The sequence below is a fragment of the Girardinichthys multiradiatus genome, chromosome 4 (assembly GCF_021462225.1).
Source record: "Girardinichthys multiradiatus isolate DD_20200921_A chromosome 4, DD_fGirMul_XY1, whole genome shotgun sequence".
Taxonomy (NCBI): Eukaryota; Metazoa; Chordata; class Actinopteri; order Cyprinodontiformes; family Goodeidae; genus Girardinichthys; species Girardinichthys multiradiatus.
This window is the reverse complement of record NC_061797.1, coordinates 4,431,460-4,454,317: the sequence shown is the minus strand read 5'-3', so window position 1 is coordinate 4,454,317 and position 22,858 is coordinate 4,431,460. Positions and strand designations below refer to the sequence as shown.

General features: G+C 40.2%; 1 protein-coding gene across 2 annotated transcripts in view; it reads right to left on the bottom strand.

Moving 5' to 3' along the window:
* ano9b (anoctamin 9b) overlaps nt 1–15,999 on the bottom strand; it is a 29,152-nt gene extending 13,153 nt beyond the window's left edge. Inside the window, exons 1-9 of one of the 2 annotated variants that reach the window (XM_047362257.1) lie at nt 15,981–15,999; nt 15,778–15,903; nt 12,004–12,069; nt 7,929–8,051; nt 7,708–7,844; nt 6,208–6,257; nt 6,029–6,087; nt 5,669–5,748; nt 1,541–1,675 (exon numbers count right to left, since the gene is read on the bottom strand). In XM_047362257.1, coding sequence (XP_047218213.1) covers nt 1,541–1,675; nt 5,669–5,748; nt 6,029–6,087; nt 6,208–6,257; nt 7,708–7,844; nt 7,929–8,051; nt 12,004–12,069; nt 15,778–15,798 — 671 coding nt within the window. In that variant the 5' untranslated portion in view covers nt 15,799–15,903; nt 15,981–15,999. The other variant, XM_047362256.1, reaches the window with a different exon arrangement.
* Between the last annotated feature and the right edge of the window lie 6,859 nt (nt 16,000–22,858).

The following is a 22,858-nucleotide window of genomic DNA, read 5'->3' as shown; positions in this document are numbered from 1 at the left end:
AGCTCATGAAAACCCAAAATTCCTATCTCACAAAATTAGCATATTTCATCCGACCAATAAAAGAAAAGTGTTTTTAATACAAAAAACGTCAACCTTCAAATAATCATGTACAGTTATGCACTCAATACTTGGTCTGGAATCCTTTTGCAGAAATGACTGCTTCAATGTGGCGTGGCATGGAGGCAATCAGCCTGTGGCACTGCTGAGGTCTTATGGAGGCCCAGGATGCTTCGATAGCGGCCTTTAGCTCATCCAGAGTGTTGGGTCTTGAGTCTCTCAACGTTCTCTTCACAATATCCCACAGATTCTCTATGGGGTTCAGGTCAGGAGAGTTGGCAGGCCAATTGAGCACAGTGATACCATGGTCAGTAAACCATTTACCAGTGGTTTTGGCACTGTGAGCAGGTGCCAGGTCGTGCTGAAAAATGAAATCTTCATCTCCATAAAGCTTTTCAGCAGATGGAAGCATGAAGTGCTCCAAAATCTCCTGATAGCTAGCTGCATTGACCCTGCCCTTGATAAAACACAGTGGACCAACACCAGCAGCTGACACGGCACCCCAGACCATCACTGACTGTGGGTACTTGACACTGGACTTCTGGCATTTTGGCATTTCCTTCTCCCCAGTCTTCCTCCAGACTCTGGCACCTTGATTTCCGAATGACATGCAGAATTTGCTTTCATCCGAAAAAAGTACTTTGGACCACTGAGCAACAGTCCAGTGCTGCTTCTCTGTAGCCCAGGTCAGGCGCTTCTGCCGCTGTTTCTGGTTCAAAAGTGGCTTGACCTGGGGAATGCGGCACCTGTAGCCCATTTCCTGCACACGCCTGTGCACGGTGGCTCTGGATGTTTCTACTCCACACTCAGTCCACTGCTTCCGCAGGTCCCCCAAGGTCTGGAATCGGCCCTTCTCCACAATCTTCCTCAGGGTCCGGTCACATCTTCTCATTGTGCAGCGTTTTCTGCCACACTTTTTCCTTCCCACAGACTTCCCACTGAGGTGCCTTGATACAACACTCTGGGAACAGCCTATTCGTTCAGAAATGTCTTTCTGTGTCTTACCCTCTTGCTTGAGGGTGTCAATAGTGGCCTTCTGGACAGCAGTCAGGTCGGCAGTCTTAACCCTGATTGGGGTTTTGAGTGAAGAACCAGGCTGGGAGTTTTAAAGGCCTCAGGAATCTTTTGCAGGTGTTTAGAGTTAACTCGTTGATTCAGATGATTAGGTTCATAGCTCGTTTAGAGACCCTTTTAATGATATGCTAATTTTGTGAGATAGGAATTTTGGGTTTTCATGAGCTGTATGCCAAAATCATCCGTATTAAGACAATAAAAGACCTGAAATATTTCAGTTAGTGTGCAATGAATCTAAAATATATGAATGTTAAATTTTCATCATGACATTATGGAAAATAATGAACTTTATCACAATATGCTAATATTTTGAGAAGGACCTGTATTGCTTAAGAAAATAGACTTCACATGACAATGTCTATAATTTGGTATATACCTGTAATTCTACATATGCATATACCTGACTCACATGAGAGGGCTGGTGTTGAAAAAGGCCAGGGCATAGAGGAAGATGACTACGCCCACAGCAGCAGCTGGAATCAGCAGTTTGGTGTACCAGCTAAGCCACAGGTAGTACAGCGCCACCTTCTCTCCAAAGTAACACCTGCAAGAAAAACACAAATATGACGAAGAAACGTTGATCACAAAAACATAACAAGGTAATGTAGTCTCTATTTAGAATAAAAAGAACATTTAATTAAGAACTAACTGTAATGTTTTCTTTCTAACTAAAGCCTGCTTGTTAATCAGGTAAATTCCTACAAAACCCAGTAAATGAATGGCCCTCATGGCTAAAATCCAGTATGTAAGGTGAAAGACAACTTTTCTCAATGTCTGGACTCCAGTCCGGAACTGATCGGTCCACAGCGCGGAAGAAAACATGGATGGTATTGAAATTGGGAACATTAAAAAATTTGGAATATGGCATAATTTGGTTAATCTAATCTAACAAATCAGGGAATTTTCAACAATTCTGTAAGGTTAAGGAATGCATTTATTTTGTTAAACAAGGAGTTTTGAAATATAAAAAGTGAATTAGGAAAAAGATAAAGGTCCCTAGGTTTAGGCAGCTCATTGAAGGCAAGCAGTGCTTTTTTCCCACACTAAGTTACTGTGTATTCTAACTATCTTTGGGTATGTTACAGCATCTTGTTTCAGTTTAAGTTGATCCATTTTTATTCAATTCATTCTTGGGTGTAAAGAAATGCCCTTTTATTTTTTGAGACATGACAAGTAGTATAGCTGATCTGCTTTAAGATAAATTTACTATGAAGTTGGAACGCTCATGAGGCTTTATTGTCAAGATTTAAAGCAGCTTAGGGTCATCTCTTCCTTGTTAGCAGTGAAAATATATATAAATAGTTCTGGTCTAAAAACCAGATTTGGACCTTTGAATACTAGCCAGATCCTATTAAATAACTTTGTTCTTCACCATATGTTTATTTAGAGTCCAATGTCAGTCTGATTGTGTTATAAGTGAGACAGAATTATTTTTTTGGCCTTGCAGTTAAACCTTGTGCCATTGGATGAAAGATGGACTGAAACATACCCAAACAAAGAGACTGGAAAAAAAGCCAAGCAAACAATGAATCCCTAAATACACCACATTTACCTAAGTTGAGTAAAAACCAGGAATCCCTGTGATATCATGGAGCCAATAACAAAACACTTCTCCCAGCCGCGCCTCTTTCTCATTACCCGTTCAATGAGTGGTTTAAACAAAGATTTGCCATACTGCACAGCTAGGGCTCATATACACCTTAATATTTGTATTAATGGTATTTCAACTACGTGTGAAACTGAAAGGGTTGCTAAATATGCTATTTTTCTTGGTTAGCTAAAACCGCTAACTGCTAATGGCTCATTGCCATCTTGTGAGAGCCCATAGAAGTTCCTCCCTTGAATTTTTGTAGTCCATTGCCCCATGTGATGGCTAGTTAACAACATTAAAGAGGAACTAAACCCCAAATCAACTTTTTTTGCAGATAAACTTTATAAACTGGGCTTTAAGTGTGCTATTTTTATGTTACTGTGCTATTTTTCTTAATTTCATGTAACTTGTTTAATTCTGCAAGATTTGTCCTAAAACCATCTTAGTGCTGCCCTGTTTGAGTTGAACGGTGGTTACTGCAGTTGAATTTTTGTATTGGTTCAACGGTACAGCTTGGTACACGCTTACACCACAGCCCCCGTGTTCGTGTAAAACCATCTCACTCCAACACGCCCCAACAGCATTTTAGCTGTTGGAATTGTTCCTCCACTCCTGCAGCATTGGTGGCCTTGGGTATTGCTGACAGCAGCCTGAACTGATGAGGCTCAGAGCCGCTGGGCTCCCTAAAGCCTCTCTTAACCTCTGATGATAGGATGCTTCTACTTTCCGTCGTCCTCCTGACCACACCCCTGCTTAACCCCAACCACTCGGCACTGCCACGTTGGTGGCATTTTTTTAAATTTGTCTAGAGACGGAGTAATTCTTTATGGGCTTTAGACGAGCTTTAAGATCAACTGTCCAAAATTCATTTCTAATTCTGCAGATAATATTTCCTTAAATATTATTTTAGTAGAATAATGGTGGCTAATTAAAACATCAACAATCAATTGTCTAAAAAGGTTATTGATGTCTAATTAGGCAAATCATTCTTTAAAATATTTTATTAAAATATTGTTTTATCTACACCTCTGATTTGCATTGTGAATTGGTTGTTATGAGGACATGTCAAGTTAGCTTCAAAACTAATTTGACCTCATTTTCAAATTCCTCGAAAGAAACCTTGGTTCTAAAACATAACTATCCACAGTGAACTGTGATATCATTGTATTCTTTTATAAGTTATGGTTTCAATAATTTTATTTGCTCTCTTTATTGTGCAAGACACATCCAATGGATGCAGTCGGACACATCATCAGTTATGTAAACTGGGGTCACTGGGTGTTTCGAGTCTTTCAAAATGACGCACTCATCCAGACGACCCAACTGAGGCTGTTCAGACCCCAGCTTTCATCACAGCAGCCCTCTTTATCCAGAGCCACCTTGTGGCCTTCTCTGCAGCTTCACATATGGATCAGATGACCCTCTTCTTACCCATTCCTGTTGACTGAGGACTTTGCAGAGTGAATGTCCTGCAAAACCTTTGAAGCCCACCTCTAATGCCTTGTAGTAAGTCCTCTAGCACCTGTGTGTTTTCTTTATCTTTCTGTAGCGTAACCAACAATAATGGCAGACGTTGTATAGAGCCGTCAGTCTAAATCTCCATTTGCTGTAGCATAGACAATGTTCATCACATCTCTGTCAAACTGTGACCATTAACCCCCTTTGCTAGCTTGAGGCCACTTGATCTGTTTGTAGAACTACTCTGCTAGGATTAGGGGACCGTGGTGCGTGGAGGAACTGGGCTTTATGGAGTCACCCCCGGCTGTGCTCCTCCTGCATCTCACCGGACTAATGGCCTGTGCGCTGCACCTCCTTCTCCTTTTCAATGCATTTCATTGTGGCCCGATGGATTTTTAGGCCATGTGGGTTTTTCCACAACTTGCCACAGATACATCTCATGATCGGGTCGTTGGCCTGGGTCGATACCATCTGATCTGTCCAGATGGAAATTTCACACACCCACCAGCCCCCCCAACAGAAGTTGTTGTGAATTTATTCCATATAGGTGTGCAGAGTTTGCCGTTTTAAGAATGCCAGTGCTCAAATCAGTCTTTCATCTTTTGTCCTAATACCACCTCCCAGGACAATACTTGACAGACCAAAAGTAATTAAATGTTAAATAACTTAAATATATTATTGCACAATACTATTCACCAGACAAACACAATAAAGAGCTGCAGGGAGTTACAGGCAAAAAATTTTAACAGTAATTTGTAAGTGCTTTTTGTCTTATGAGCTGAGCCTCTGTTAGGCCTAACAAAGGTTTTCGCTTCCCCTCCTGCAACTTCCTGCACCCTCTTGGTGGAAACCCCGCTGTAAAATGCAGGATAAAGGGAGAAGGGGGGGACCTGAAACTGTGCAGCCTAATTTAACTGAAATGTTCCTGTTTTTAATGTTTTATTGTTAAAGTCCGATTTTATTTTCAGTTGTATTTCTTAGTTAATTTGTTATATAAATTGTAATGACTCTAGTTATAAAACTACATTTTCACATGTTGTAGTTTTATACCTATATTTAAAAGCAGGTTACTCTAGAAAATGAGACATCATATCTCAATGAGATTTACCTGTATAAATAAAAGGTGAAATAAAAATATATATACTGTTGTTTCCAGACTATGAAATTTTACAACTTTATTTTACATGAATTATATGAATTGTTGAAGAGAATATGAAACATGTTGTTAGAGACTTTTATAAATTTAGAAATCTAATTTTATCAATTGCATTAATAATTAGTAAAGCCCATTTAGTAATCACTACAGCTTAGACTCTTCATAATACCAAATGGAAAGTGTCTGGATGAGCTTCATAATGACAGATTTTGCTTATAGTTGTGTGTGGAATGAAATATTATTCAAAGTTTGAAAAAAACAAACAAACATGAAAAGTTCTGAAAAGCCTTAGTTACACTGCCATGGTGACAAACAAAGAGATAGTAACTAACTTGATGTCATTGAATGGTTGTTCTGTAAAAAGAGCCGACCATCGAGCCCACTTCTGTTGCAGATACTTCTGGTCCTTTTTCTGAAAATCATGACATATAAAAAATTAAATAATACAAACATCAAAGGAGTCCTATCCAAAAAGGAAAACAAACTGAAACAAAACTGAAAGAAAGGTTTAAACTAAGAACTTTCTGTTGTATTGGACTACGTAAAACAGGCAAGAACCCGGTATGTGGCATGGAAATGAAACATGAAAGCTGAAGGCTCATCTCTTATCGTGTATGCATTTATATCTGCCTAATTATTACTGAACAAATCAGCCTGTGGGAAAAGAAGCAGTTAGTCAAATGTTTGCTCACCTCATGAAGACAGAACATAGTTTCAAACACATCCTTCCTCATCAGCTCCTCCAGGTTCTCTGAAAGAAAAAAAAAAAACAATGAAAAGATTTCCAGCTTGTTGGTACGCAAATGTCTGTATGATTCATCCATAAAAAGAAATCAACAAATGAAGAAACTGTTTTTTTAAGCCCACTCACCTCCTGTGTTGATGAAGGTGTTATTTAGAATGAAGTTTACAATTCGGATCCTGGGGAACAAAGCAAGTTTAACTACAGAGTTACACAAAAGCAAGTCTTCATCCTTATTTTACTGACTAGCCAAGGTTATTTTTACAATACCATTCACACACAAGATCATTTAACATGTTTCAAAGAAAAAGAAAAGGTGGGTAAAAAAAATTATAAAAGTATAAACAATTACAGTAAAATTTAAGGTTTACATCAGGGTTCTCGCCAGCACGTTTCCGCTACGCTGAAATTCTTTGACATCTGGCCTCCCTCTCCATGTGGTTTTTATGTCAGCTACAGCGCAGAACAAAATGTTTCCTCCACCCACCCCCTTTAATTTCTTTTAATATGCTTAAAAGAAATTACTTCCTAAAAGCTGATCAAATAAAATTGCTTTTAAAGGTATCAGTAAAAACTTGTTTCAGTCCTGATTTAAAGGAAACCACAGTTTCTGCACATTTTCAGGTTCCAGGGAGTTTATTCAATCTTTTTTTTAACATATCGGTATCTGTCCCATAAGTAAAACTGAGCCGATATTAATAACCAATGTATATTTCCATCTTGTTGCCTTTTTGTATGTGTTTTCAGAAGGGGAAGGGTTGGCCATGTTGTATGTGCTTGGTCATGTGACAGTAATAGTGATGCAGCGCAGGATCGTGGGGTGTTTCACTGAAGCAGAGAAGCAATGTCAGCGGTGTGTTTGCTTTTTTCACATTTTCGAAAGGGTAGGGTAATATGTATAATATTGATAACGGTTATTAGTCATAACAATAATAATAATAATATTAATATCAGTCCATATTTTCATAAAACATCAAATGATCTAAAAATAAAAAGTCCCACTTTTAAAGGTTCCTTGTTAGAGATGGATTTAAACAGTCGTGTGAAAATCTCTGCTTTGGCACATGTTCCAAAATCTGCCGCTTTCAATGCAAGAACAGGCACTTTCTTTACCCTTCATTAGATGGCTTGGCAAGCACAGCAGAGCACAAATGAAAGTTCCGCACAACCGCCAAGACTGCTCCTGTTTTTCAGATGTGAGACATCATTCCTGCAATTTGTGAACCTATTGTTTTCTCTGAATCCTTTAAACTCTGAGTTCAGCAAACAGGTATATCGTGTTTTGCTTTTCTACCCCCTTGGGATGAGTCTTTATTCAGGAGAAAAAAGGACCATTTTCCAAATGAGATGCAAGCAGACAAAACTAAGAAATATAATGCTACTCACAGCTGATCCTCAAAACCGGTAAATGTTATGAGGTGGAAGAAAAGTCTTTATAATGACAAGTCATGACAGAAGTGAGGTCTTCAGTAACATCTATGTTGAAGGGAAGCATTGGTTGCACTTAAAAAACATTTAGAGTTGCCTCATATGGGTTTGCTTGAAACTAACAAAGCAAATTCTTGGAACTACCAACACAGGTTTCGTAAATAGGTGTGTGTGAATGAAAATAGGTGTGTGTTAACCTACTTGTTAGCCTGGCTGATTCCATTCTCTTCTCTCCAACAGTTGCAGGAGTCTGAGACTTTGAGTAGGTATTGATAATTCTCAAGTATCTTACTGGGAACACGCAGGCCGAAAAATATTTTTTCGTCAAACTTTATTTCCTACCAGACAACACAAAAACACAGATTGGTAGATTTTTGGTTTATAATGACTGTTCAACAGCTTGACACTTTTTAGAAACTCACTGTGACTGCAATGTTTTTCTTTTTTAGCTCTTCCAGAAAGGCTCTCTGCCTCAGGGACCTCTGGTTGGTGTCATCATCCACTTTGTTGGCCACCAGTACATAGTCGCCTGTCCTCTGGATGGGCTGTTCAAATACAAACTACTATTACAACCTCTTTATACAACTAAAATAAAAATTACATTTCCATTTTGAAACACTGGCCAAGAGAACAGCAAAAAAATGCAGTGGGAAAGTATTTACACATACAGAGTGGTAAATGGTAAAATGGTAAATGGACTGAACTTATATAGCCCTTTTCCAGTCATACAGACCGCTCAAAGCGCTTTTACACTAGAGCCACATTCACCCAATTGCACTCACTAACGCTCACACATTCATACACCGATACGCAGATCGGTAGGCAACTTGAGGTGAAGTGCCTTGCCCAGGGGCACATCAACATATGGCAGGAGGAAGCTGGAATCGAACCCACAACCTTCTGATTGCAAGACGACTACTCTTAGTAGAGTGAAAAGGTAAAGAACTTTTCAGTAATATTAAAGTTGAAATAGGATAATGCTTACGTTGAATCATAAAGAAAATGTAACATCATGAGTGCCGATTAAATTTATATTAAATGGCCAACACAAAGTATGTGTATAATTGTGACGTTAGATTGACACAGGGTTTATAAACTGTCATGTGTATTTGTATTGAACCCCTAAGTACAGGTTTTGTAGAACTGCCGTTAGCTGCCATTATGTTGTTAGATCAGCAATGTTCTGAAACAAGCCCTTCACTGAACAGATGTGTTTATATTGAAATTAGGTGAGGCACATGATTACTGATTATGTGACTTCGAAAAGAAGTTGGTTGCACGAGATTTTATTTATACTTTTCAGATTTTTATTTGGAAAAAAATCTTTCAAAGCTATATATTAAGCTATATACAGGTCCTTCTCAAAATATTAGCATATTGTGATAAAGTTCATTATTTTCCATAATGTCATGATGAAAATTTAACATTCATATATTTTAGATTCATTGCACACTAACTGAAATATTTCAGGTCTTTTATTGTCTTAATACGGATGATTTTGGCATACAGCTCATGAAAACCCAAAATTCCTATCTCACAAAATTAGCATATCATTAAAAGGGTCTCTAAACGAGCTATGAACCTAATCATCTGAATCAACGAGTTAACTCTAAACACCTGCAAAAGATTCCTGAGGCCTTTAAAACTCCCAGCCTGGTTCATCACTCAAAACCCCAATCATGGGTAAGACTGCCGACCTGACTGCTGTCCAGAAGGCCACTATTGACACCCTCAAGCAAGAGGGTAAGACACAGAAAGACATTTCTGAACGAATAGGCTGTTCCCAGAGTGCTGTTTCAAGGCACCTCAGTGGGAAGTCTGTGGGAAGGAAAAAGTGTGGCAGAAAACGCTGCACAACAAGAAGAGGTGACCGGACACTGAGGAAGATTGTGGAGAAGGGCCAATTCCAGACCTTGGGGGACTTGCGGAAGCAGTGGACTGAGTCTGGAGTAGAAACATCCAGAGCCACCGTGCACAGGCGTGTGCAGGAAATGGGCTACAGGTGCCGCATTCCCCAGGTCAAGCCACTTTTGAACCAGAAACAGCGGCAGAAGCGCCTGACCTGGGCTACAGAGAAGCAGCACTGGACTGTTGCTCAGTAGTCCAAAGTACTTTTTTCAGATGAAAGCAAATTCTGCATGTCATTCGGAAATCAAGAGGCCAGAGTCTGGAGGAAGACTGGGGAGAAGGAAATGCCAAAATGCCAGAAGTCCAGTGTCAAGTACCCACAGTCAGTGATGGTCTGGGGTGCCGTGTCAGCTGCTGGTGTTGGTCCACTGTGTTTTATCAAGGGCAGGGTCAATGCAGCTAGCTATCAGGAGATTTTGGAGCACTTCATGCTTCCATCTGCTGAAAAGCTTTATGGAGATGAAGATTTCATTTTTCAGCACGACCTGGCACCTGCTCACAGTGCCAAAACCACTGGTAAATGGTTTACTGACCATGGTATCACTGTGCTCAATTGGCCTGCCAACTCTCCTGACCTGAACCCCATAGAGAATCTGTGGGATATTGTGAAGAGAACGTTGAGAGACTCAAGACCCAACACTCTGGATGAGCTAAAGGCCGCTATCGAAGCATCCTGGGCCTCCATAAGACCTCAGCAGTGCCACAGGCTGATTGCCTCCATGCCACGCCGCATTGAAGCAGTCATTTCTGCAAAAGGATTCCCAACCAAGTATTGAGTGCATAACTGTACATGATTATTTGAAGGTTGACGTTTTTTGTATTAAAAACACTTTTCTTTTATTGGTCGGATGAAATATGCTAATTTTGTGAGATAGGAATTTTGGGTTTTCATGAGCTGTATGCCAAAATCATCCGTATTAAGACAATAAAAGACCTGAAATATTTCAGTTAGTGTGCAATGAATCTAAAATATATGAATGTTAAATTTTCATCATGACATTATGGAAAATAATGAACTTTATCACAATATGCTAATATTTTGAGAAGGACCTGTATAACTTTCCCTCCACTGTCAAATTATGTGCAGTTCTTTGCAATCCTGGGCATCTGGGATAAATGTGACTCAGGTCCTGTGTTGATGCAGGATCCTGCAGCATCTGTCTTAACCTGGTAGTGAGATACAAATGGACTGCTAGGGGTATGAATGGGCAATAAAAGCAGTCTTATATGATCAGATGTCAGGATCCTGCATTACAGGAAAAGAAACAAAAATACAAAACAAACTAAAATACACAATCTCATTGTAAACTAGCAGCAATCACTAGTAAACCTAACAACCTAAACTATAATGAGCAATATTTATAAACTATTTAGACAAGTGAGTCCAAGCTTTCTGAAGTTGTAGAACTCAGCATCAGCCAATTTTGAAACATCATTAAAAAAGTTAGCTGGCAGCTGTTATAAATTTCCTACACAGGTTTATTGTGGACATGGCCCATAAACAGTGTGTAAACATTGGTGATCATGCAAAAAACCCTTTAGATAGGTTTTTGTGTGATTGACAAAATGATGATCATGCCAGTACGGTTAAAAAAGAAACCAGAACAATACACAAGAGAGTAAATTATGTGAACATCCTAGTACTCCAGTGGCAATATTCCAAACAAAATACAAATTATTTTTATTAGCAAGGATTCCTTAATTTTATGATAAACAGTCAAATCAAATCATCATCAGTATATTCTCACTGTTTATTTGTCTTACATTAGCCATCAGCAGTACCTGATGATAATCACGGATGCTATTTATAGAATGTATTGGTGCTGCTTGCAGGAGTCATGTCAGGTCAGTAGAAGGAAGGTTTGCTTTCTGGTGGTTAACTACATTCTTATTCATTCCCCTGGGAGATTCTGATTTAACTCAGAGCTGCTTTTCAGCACCCAACGCACATGATAACACATCCACGGAACAACTTCTTTGTCTTGGTTAGAGCCAAAGTCCAACTACATTTGCACAAATTTGAGACTTGGACACAGAGAAGCTGCTCTGTTCTGTCTGCTGGCATCTGACCCGCTCATGCAACATACATTAATGATCCCAATTTAAAGTTAGAACAGACTCAGCACTCTCCCTTAATACTACAGTAAACTCGGCTCAGGGTGAAGGTCTTAAGAAGGCAGTAGGTAAACACTGCTCTTTCACACTTCCTATCTGTTTTCTACCAGCTAACATGTCAACTTATTTGGGATCTGTCCAAACTAGTATGCTCCATTTTTTTTCAGCAACCAACAGAACAATATTAAACTGATGTTATGTTCGCCACCAGAGCAAACATTGGCTCAGTATCGATATCAAATTCAGTCACAATTTCCCAGCCAAATGAGACACTGAGCAGCATCACAGATTTATCCTGCATGCTGATAGCAGATGAGACGACACCTGTTAATAAGTGTAGTAATACACGTTTATCTGTTCAGAACAGTGAGAGAGCTCTTTCAGGTGAGCGGGTATCTTGTGTTTGCATATGAGGGTAGTTTACAGTTAACATGTTACAAGCAAAGCTCTGCTGAAGATGAAGTGGAGTCTTACCAGTGAATGAAGTAAAGGAACATTACTTTGGCCATCTGTCCCTTTGTCCCTCAGCTCCATCTGATCCTTTAAGAAACACACAAACACCATTATTATCTACGTCACTAATGTAACACTTGATGGGGTTCTATTGTGGCTTTGTTGTACTACACCGATGGACCATAAAGTACGCAAGAGCCATCTAAATTCTAATTTCATAAGTTTGGGACCTTGAGATTCTTCTCTGAAATCAAACCAAAAAGGAAATTGTTTTAGTCATTTTCATTGAAATTGGGTGAAACAATGACAGTTGATCTGATTGCTCAAATACTTTATTAGCAAGCAGGATGCGAAAGCATTGAACCAAACCATGCATTGCAGTTCAAGAAGTTATTCTGCACAGTGATAGTCTGATGGTGACTGCAATCCCATACACTGAGTCCAATTGGCCAGTTTTAGTAATTGGAGTAATAAGCATCCAGAACTTTCTGTTGCACTGGACGAACTCAGGTTGAATCATGTTGCCTTTTACAATACATTACTGTAGCTCACCGAAACAGCTAAAGAAGAATGTCATAACACTGTTGGTGTTAGGAACACACACTCCCTTAGTGGTAAAGTGTAAAAAGCCTTGAAACAAAATGTGTTGTTAATTGGCAATATATAAATAAACTGAAATTATTAGGAACAGAAATGTGAGTAGACGTCTGATGCATTACATTGTCTTTAACATCATATGAATGGCTAGTTCCATGTTAGTTACCTGGGAGAGACCGGCAAAAAGAACTGTTCTGCTTAGAAACCTACCCTGATGGCTTTATGTGGACATCATTTCAAAAGGTGGAACCTAACTAATGACTAGTAATCATAACGCAAAACTTTCTCTTGGCTAGAGGCTATGTTGTCCGGGGCTTGAATGCCCCTAGTAAGGTCTCTCATGGCAAACAGGCTCTTGATGACGGGTCAGACAAAGAGCAGTTCAGACGCCTTCATGAGGACCAGTAGAATGTGACACATGACGTCACCCGGTAAGGCGGAGCCGGAGTCCTACCCTGGAGCCAGACTGCGGTTGGGACTTGTTGGTGAGCTCCTGGTTGCCCTATTACTCCTCGCTGGACCCTGCCAGGCCAAGCCCAAATGAGAGACTTGATGCCATCCCCCAATAGGCCCAGAACCTACAGGGGGAACCATGAGAGACCGCTGCTAAGAGGATCGTGCTGCGGTCGAAGGAGGAGACCTCGACGGCCCAATTGCTGGATGCTTAAAATTGCTCTAGGGACATGGGCTCTGGAACCCAGTTCCTTGAGAGAGGTTGGACTCTGTTCTACTCTGGAGTGGCCTGCGGGGAGCGGCGGCAGGCTGGGGTGGGTTTGCTTGTCGCCCCCCAGCTCAGTCGTCTTGTGTTAGGGTTTACCCCGGCCCTGTAGATCAGAGAGTCGCATCACTGCACCTTCAGGTCATGTAGAGGTGTCTGACTGTGGCTTCGGCCTACGGGTCGTGCAGCGGTGCGGAGTGCCCAGCCTTCTTGTTCTCCCTGTCAGGGATGCTGGACAGTGCCCCTCACTGTAAATTTGCTAGGGACTTCAACAGCCACATTGGAAAGGACAGTGATGTGTTGGTTTTGAACTTCTGGGCCAGTCATAGATTGTCCATAACGAACACCATGTTCACGCACAAGGGTATTCATCAGTTCTGTGGTGAGTTGGATCCACTGAAAAAGGCAGTCCCAAGTATATAGTGAGGGTCTGCTGGTAACATCTGGCGGAGCCCTCAACCAGGAATGTATTCAACCTCCCACCTCCAGGACAGCTTTTCTCAGAGCAGAAGTACAAGCATGACAAGTACCTTTCTCTTGGCATCTCCTGATGACAAGGGAAAAATGTTTATAAAAAACCTTCAAGAATGATTCGACAAACAAGACATTGAAGGTGTTGACTTGCTCTCATCATTCTCCAGCTATCAGCATCAGTGCAATGTGCTGGACAAACATGCCTGATCCACGGACCCGACACCTCACAATTTCCAGGACTTAAAGGATCTACTGCTGACGTTTTGGTGGCAGACGGCAGCAGAACTTCAGGGTTCTAGTGGGGTCCTCGCTTTGAGAAGCTGCAGTTATTTTAAGACAAATTCATATTTTTATCTAAATTTTAATCTCCACTTGCTGTCTTTCATATTATAACGTTTTTTTTTTTTTTAGGTTTCACTATTTTCTCTATTTCCTGTACAGGTATCATGTGCCAACTGTTTACTATAATAAAATGGAATATTACGAGTCAGATGTCCTCAAGGAGCAAAAAGCCTTTCTCGTTCAGTAACAGAGCTGCAGCAGCATGCAGGTTCAGACCTGTCTGAGATATTCCCTCTTTTAACGAATGGCAGCAAAGTGCAGAGCGGAAAAGGACGAGACTTTGCTTTCCTGCTGTGCAGCGACACAGGGTCTTTATAGCCTTCAATTTCAAAGATACTTTATTGATCCCCGAGGGGAAATTAGAATTCCAGTACAACCCATCCAAACAGACATCATGACACAAGACAAGGGGGGACGGGTCACCGAGGCTTTGCTGCCCACTCATAGGCGCTGCCCTTGCTAGATGAGAAAAGAGGCCACATTAGGTAAGTAGAGGGAAAAAAAATCATATTTCACACTTTATCCTTAGCAGGATACAGTTTGAGATTGCAAAAAACCTCAGCACAAAGAAGCAACAGTTGACAAAACAACATCATGCCGGGAACGGTGAAGGTGGTGTGAGGAGTGCAAATGTTTATCTTGAGCATGTGTGTGTGTGCAAGTGAGTGTGTGCAAGTAAGTCCATGATGCACTGTCACAGAGGCCATTGTCCTTGATGGTTTGTTGGAATGTTCATCAACCGGCCACAAAGTTCTGAGCAGGTCCACAGGTGTCCTCAGGGAAGGGAGGGGGCAGAGGGAGCAGAGCATCATGTTTACATAACTTCCAGGAGAAATTGAAGATAGCCAGCCATCAAGGCTGCGCAGGGGAGCCAGATTCAGAAAAACAATAATTAACACCATTCATAGAGCAGGTATGATAACAGATAATCTAAGAGTGAACCTTCAGCACAGGTGTGACTAAACATAAAATCTGGTCCTGGCGGTAAAGGAGCAGATCAATAAGCCTCTGCAGTCCTCTCAGAATTGAAACAGTAATTTACTATCTTCAAACGTAAATAATTAATATTAGACCAATAGATGGTGGAAATCTGACTGCAGCTAATTTTACCTGGAAATAATCTAAACCAATATATGTATCAAAAGCCTTCCAAATTAAGAAAGACATAAGATCTAGTGGTGATAATTGCACAATTTCAAGAGTGAAAACTATCTCTGAAAAAAATAACGATTTTATCTTTTTAAACAGCAACATCTAAAGCCATGTTTTTCATTTGGGACATGAGTAACCAAATACATTACAAAGTAATTTTACAGGCCTTCTTGGAAATGAGTGCAGAAAGAAGAGGAGATTTTCTTAAATTCTGTATTTTCTCCACATTTGTTAAACTGTTAAAATTGACTATTTCTATTTCTGGCTGATTAAAAACATAATCTTGGAGTATATTATTTCATCCTTATAAAAACGGCTAATGTAAACATGTTTATGTCTCTGGACTGCATGTTTCGCAGTTAGCCTGAAACAACATGCAGAGAGAACACTGGCTGTAAGCCTCATACGTTCCATGAACCTGAGCTACTTACAGATCACTCTCAGAACGAGAGACGCGAGGTTCTGCGCTGCTGGACAAACAAATGAAAGAAGTTTCAGTGGGATCTGTTTACCTCGGTATTCTTGAAGAACATGCTGAGACTTATTTAATGTGAGCAGATAAACCGGCATCTAGTTTCATCAACAGCGACTCTGTCCACTCCATGAATGTCCTTCCACCACACAGATCTCGACTGCAGCTGATTAGAAGAGAAAGTCTGGAAATTCTTTGTCCGCATCAAAAACATTTCTCTCCGCCTCATTTCCGCATACTCACGGTCAGGTAAATGCAGCTCCCTGAGCGCATGTGAGGTGTACAGGTGTGTCGTTTTTACCTGAAAAGTGACGTCATATTTAGCTGTACGCGGGTCAGTATGTCGCGTTTATGTTTCCAAAGAAGCGTGGGTTATACAACGTTGAAACACTGTCAAATGGCCTGGGAGTCATTTTAGCAGTTTCGAAAATAAGTCAGTCAGTAGTCAGTCATACGCTGCTAAGCATGAAGTGGCCGAACCGGTTCTCTGTTTAACGTTCCCTAATCTGACATCTTAACTCTTTGATCTCACATTGATGCAATCACCATAGTTTTCTGAAAATAATAATAAAATTGATATTTTTCTGAAGGGAAAATTAATCCCTATAATCCGTTTGCTTTATAATTATTGAATTGTTCATTTATATAAGACAATTTCTGATGCTGACTGCTCAGTGCGCTGTAAAACTGCACAGTGCTTACGCTATGAGACTGAACTAAACTGAAGACTTCGCAATCGGACGGGCAATCGAGAGCAGAAGTATGAACATCACAAGTGGAACAGCAGTGTTATCAGTCTCTCATTAAAATAATGCATACCCACAAAAGAACAGGTCGAGATCGTTTTGATAGCCCCTAGAACCCACACTGGTGCCTTTTATTTTCTCCAATCAATACGACTCCAGTACTGAACTGCCGAATCACTGTTTGTACCCAAGAACAAGGTGTAGAACATGGATATAAGCTAAAGTTCACGTCAACCATCCTGTAAATCAATAAAATTTGTAACATTGTAAAGACTAAGAGTGAGATAGAATGAACAACTTCCCTTTAGTCTTTGAACAGTTTAAAACTTTTCAAATAAAAATTGTCTCTCTTTTTAGGTATTTCTTTGGCCTCAGAATAAGATTTGGACCTGTTTTGAACAATGAAGCCTTGTACATACTCCACAAGAGCAGGTACAGGTCCTTCTCAAAATATTAGCATATTGTGATAAAGTTCATTATTTTCCATAATGTCATGATGAAAATTTAACATTCATATATTTTAGAGTCATTGCACACTAACTGAAATATTTCAGGTCTTTTATTGTCTTAATACGGATGATTGTGGCATACAGCTCATGAAAACCCAAAATTCCTATCTCACAAAATTAGCATATTTCATCCGACCAATAAAAGAAAAGTGTTTTTAATACAAAAAACGTCAACCTTCAAATAATCATGTACAGTTATGCACTCAATACTTGGTCGGGAATCCTTTTGCAGAAATGACTGCTTCAATGCGGCGTGGCATGGAGGCAATCAGCCTGTGGCACTGCTGAGGTCTTATGGAGGCGCAGAATGCTTCGATACCGGCCTTTAGCTCATCCAGAGTGCTGGGTCTTGAGTCTCTCAACGTTCTCTTCACAATATCCCACAGATTCTCTATGGGGTTCAGGTCAGGAGAGTTGGCAGGTCAATTGAGCACAGTGATACCATGGTCAGTAAACCATTTACCAGTGGTTTTGGCACTGTGAGCAGGTGCCAGGTTGTGCTGAAAAATGAAATCTTCATCTCCATAAAGCTTTTCAGCAGATGGAAGCATGAAGTGCTCCAAAATCTCCTGATAGCTAGCTGCATTGACCCTGCCCTTGATAAAACACAGTGGACCAACACCAGCAACTGACACGGCACCCCAGACCATCACTGACTGTGGGTACTTGACACTGGACTTCTGGCATTTTGGCATTTCCTTCTCCCCAGTCTTCCTCCAGACTCTGGCACCTTGATTTCCGAATGACATGCAGAATTTGCTTTCATCTGAAAAAGTACTTTGGACCACTGAGCAACAGTCCAGTGCTGCTTCTCTGTAGCCCAGGTCAGGCGCTTCTGCCGCTGTTTCTGATTCAAAAGTGGCTTGACCTGGGGAATGCGGCACCTGTAGCCCATTTCCTGCACACGCCTGTGCACAGTGGCTCTGGATGTTTCTACTCCAGACTCAGTCCACTGCTTCTGCAGGTCCCCCAAGGTCTGGAATCGGCCCTACTCCACAATCTTCCTCAGGGTCCGGTCACCTCTTCTCGTTGTGCAGCGTTTTCTGCCACACTTTTTCCTTCCCACAGACTTCCCACTGAGGTGCCTTGATACAACACTCTGGGAACAGCCTATTCGTTCAGAGATTTCTTTCTGTGTCTTACCCTCTTGCTTGAGGGTGTCAATAGTGGCCTTCTGGACAGCAGTCAGGTCGGCAGTCTTACCCATGATTGGGGTTTTGAGTGATGAACCAGGCTGGGAGTTTTAAAGGTCTCAGGAATCTTTTGCAGGTGTTTAGAGTTAACTCGTTGATTCAGATGATTAGGTTCATAGCTCGTTTAGAGACCCTTTTAATGATATGCTAATTTTGTGAGATAGGAATTTTGGGTTTTCATGAGCTGTATGCCAAAATCATCCGTATTATGACAAAAAAAGACCTGAAATATTTCATTTAGTGTGCAATGAATCTAAAATATATGAATGTTAAATTTTCATCATTACATTATGGAAAATAATGAACTTTATCACAATATGCTAATATTTTGAGAAGGACCTGTACTTTGTACATTTTCCCAGTCTATCATTCTATTCTTGTAGCCCTGGTTTGTGAGTTCTTGCAGTTTTTTCTTGACACAGAATGCTTTTCTTGAGTGTCTACTCACCCATTCTTACTTCACAGTTACAGAATGTGTTGTTTACATCCGCAAATAAGTTCAAAGAAATTAGATATGTGTAACGTAGATTTGTGGCACATTTTGAGCTATAACCAGAATCAACATTGAAAGTAGAGGGATGCTGCTTTGCTGTCAGGAGACATGACAGATCCTTGTATACTCAGACCATGCTATAGTTTTCCCAGATAAGGCAGCAGCACAACATTTTGGAATTTTTCTGAAAAACAAACCCCAATATTTTTTGGTGGATACTAATAAAAAACCACAACCCCACACACAATGTACTGAGTTAGCCAAATACATTTTTACATCTCAGGACATTGTTTACATATATGGTGTGAGCAATTACATCATCTGGCTTAACATGCAATTTGAAAAAAAAAATCTATTTTGAGTTTTTGTCTAAACCCATCAAAATCCTGTGGATTTATTTATTTGCTCCTGTTAATTTAGATTTTTGCTGTGGTATGATAAAGCCTTTTTGAATAGGACTGAATAACTGGATTTTGAATGGTGGAATGAATTAGGTCTGCACAAGAATACACAACTGATAAACATGAGCATCAAAATGGCATTTACAGCTGTGAAATAAAAATGCTGCATGTTTTATATAAATGGTGAACAGATTTGTCCGAAGATGGTATCCTAAAAAACACAAGGTCTGTACTTGTCCTGTTAGATCTCAGTGCTACATTTGACACTGTCGATCACAATATTCTCTTAGAAAGGATGCTGTAGGGATAAGGGGAACAGCCCTGACTCCGTACTCCTGAATTACCCCCCAGAGGGCACCACAAGGGACACATTCCAATGCCTTTTCCAGGTCCACAAAACACATGTGGACCGGTTGGGCAAACTCCCATGAAACCTGGAGTACCCTGCCGAGGGTATAGAGCTGGTCCAGTGTTCCATGGCCGGGATGAAAACCACACTACTCCTTCTGAAGCCGAGGTTCGACTATTGGCCGGACTCTCCTCTCCAATACCCTGACATAGGCATTACCAGGGAGGCTAAGGAGTGTGATCCCCCTATAGTTGGAACACACCCTCCGGTCACCTTTCTTATGAAGGGAGACCACCACCTCGGTCTGCCAGTCCGGAGGCACTTTCCCCAACCGCTACGCAGTGTGTCAACCATGACAGCCCCACAACATCCAGAGACTCGAGGTACTCAGGTGGATCTCATCCACCCTTGAAGCCCTGCCACCGTGGAGTTTTTTAACCATCTCAGTGTTGTAAAATGGGAGTTTTTACTCTCTTTCCTCCCTGTGCACCACCAGGTTCGTTTCTCTCCAGTTCCGAGACCCAACCAGTAAAACCAGCAAAGTATTTACCTTGTGAAATAATGAGAAATCAAAATTTAATGCCAAAATGATCAGTGTACAGAGTATACAATTGAACAGATACAGAGTGACACACATACAGATATCAGAGAGTACAGGAACCAGTTTACCTGATCTATAGTGACAGAACTGGCAACCCTCTGTCTCCTCAGCCACTCTTTTAAAGCAGCCTTGATGAGTTTCATATTAGCTGTTGCTGAAACGTATTACCTCCCTGTCTCACCTGTAGGAGAAAGCACAAACAGATACACACACCGACCAGGCAGATATGACAGTACGAAACAGTCACAATGTTTCCCTTTACTTTTTTAAAGTTTACATTTCCAGACCCAAATTTTCATATACATTAATTAATACTCTTGTCCACCTTTTACGTCTCATTTCAACATCTACTATGAATTCACACTAAACAATTTGACAGTGGTTAGGCCCTATACTTGAATGATCTACATCATAAAAAACAAGAGATTTTACATAAAGAATAGCTAACAGCTTTAATAATAATAATTCACTAAAGAGTTTTGAATTAGCCTTTTCATAAGGTGGTTGCATAATATGACTGCAAGATGGACCCCTTTTCAAGACACGTCAGTCTTTTACAAGTCAGCAACTCAAGCATTACCACCCCGTGATAATGTGCAGTTACATCGATGCACCATGGTACCAACTGATCGTAGCACCATTGTTTACAATGGTGAGATGCTCACCACTTTACACCTACTTACCAACTTGGCTCTGTGACCACCTCCCTCTGTGGGTTTACCTGATCTCCATGTGGTGCCTCAAACATTCAGAGGGTAGGTCTTCTTCAGTGAAACATGATCATTTTGTAAAATTATGTTGTGTGTTTATGTGTCGAAAGAATTAAGCAAAGTCAGTCTTCAGAGCTAGACCAATAGTAACAAGCAGTAACTATAAACAGTAAAATTGCATACAGTATAAACTGAAAAAACTTGGTCTTCATCTACAAGGTTGAACCTGTTTTGCATTCAGATATTGTATTTTGCATAACTGTTATCTGAATTTGCCGATTCTCCCGACATCGACAGTAAGTTTCTTTGTCATAAAAAGCCCATCTAAACATTTTGACCTATGGTGAATCTATTTGTTTGTTAAAACTTTTAAGTTTTTCTTATTTCATGATATGATTAACATCTATTTAAGCTGTTTATTTACTATAATTAGAAAAATATGAAGGATAGGATTTAAAAGAAACTAAAAAGCCAGTTAGCCAGTGTTGCAGTATGTAAATAAGCATAGCTACTTTATCAGAACACAGGAGGCTGCAAGCCTTCATTCAGACTAATATAGCTTTATGAATGTGTTACAGTATAAAACAAATATCTTGTTTTAAAAACGCTTACAGTAAATGTTTACAGTAAGGCAGATCCTGGACTTTAAAGAGCAGATAAGCTCTCCCCTTGAACAGCTCCTGCAATAAATTCAACAAATGTGGAGATAAAGGGAAGTGACATCATGCCGTGACTCAGAGATATGCAAACACTAAAACAGAAACACTGACACATTATGGTACACGGCCCTGCTTTTATTTGTGAGGAACTTTTGCACCGTTTAAATACAGACACTAACACTCCTCTATAGATGCAACTCCTTTATTATTTGAACCTTTGACAAATTATTTACATTGTTTAGTAATAAGTGTTAACTTTCCCATAGAGTTCAATAAGTGGGCACAGAACACATAAATAAGGGAAAAGTTGAACTAAGTTCCCTTACTATTGAAGATAACCCAATTGTAACAGTGGAATAAAATAAATTGCCTACACACAGCTATTCTCGTGCATTTTAAAGGCAGACACAGTTTAAGCTATGTTGTTCTTGAAATATTACGGGTTATTTAATACTTTCCCTCATTTGTGGTTTTTTTTTTTCCCCACAGGCCCTGAAAACTGCAGAACAAACCTTTTTTTAAAGAAACCTAACAAAGATTCACAGATAATACATATTTACAGGCCCACATCCAATCTAAACATTCTGGCAAAGATTATTAAGATTTATTTTCATTTTAAAAAATGGGCCCCTTCATGCTTTTCCAGACAGGTTTTAGACCACACCACAGCACTGAGATTGTATTGATACATCTTTTGGAAGATACACATGCAGCCACAGCAGCTACACAATCATGGGGAAGACTGCTGACTGTAAAGATGACAAGAAGACTTGATTGGCCTCCATATGGACCTCACCTAAACCTCCATAGAAAATCTAATGACAAGAGAGGAAATAAGAGACATCAGACCCAACAATGCAGATGACCTGAAGGCTGTTATCAAATCAATGTCTTGCTGCACGGTCAGCATTGGTAGCAAGGTCCTGGGTTCGACTCCTGGTCTTTCTGCATGCATTCTCCCTGTGCACATTTGGGTTCACTCTTGGTTTCTCCCTGAGGTGTGAATGAGTGTGTGTGTGGTTGTTTGTCCTGTGTGTGTGTGTGTCTGTGTTCCCCTGTGATGGACTGGCAACATGTCCAGGATGTACCCCGCCTCCTGCCCATAGACTACTGGATAGGTTCCTGCTTCCCTGCAACCCACTGTGGAAGAAGTGGTGGAAAATGGAAAAGGACTATTTCCTTAAATATTATTTTAATATTGCCTCAATAATATTTCTATAAATATTATTATTGTACTAAATAAAGGCATCTAATTAAACACCATTGAAAATTATTCATCCAGAAGGTTGGTTTTACTCAGCAAATCATTCTTTAAAATATTATTTTATTAAAATAACCTTTTATCTGATGTTGCATTGTGAATTGTTTGAAGGTATACCAATTATTGCCTAAGTTAGTTCCAAGACTAACCTAACTTCATGTCCAGATAATCCTTGGTTCTCAAACATAAATAACATTGA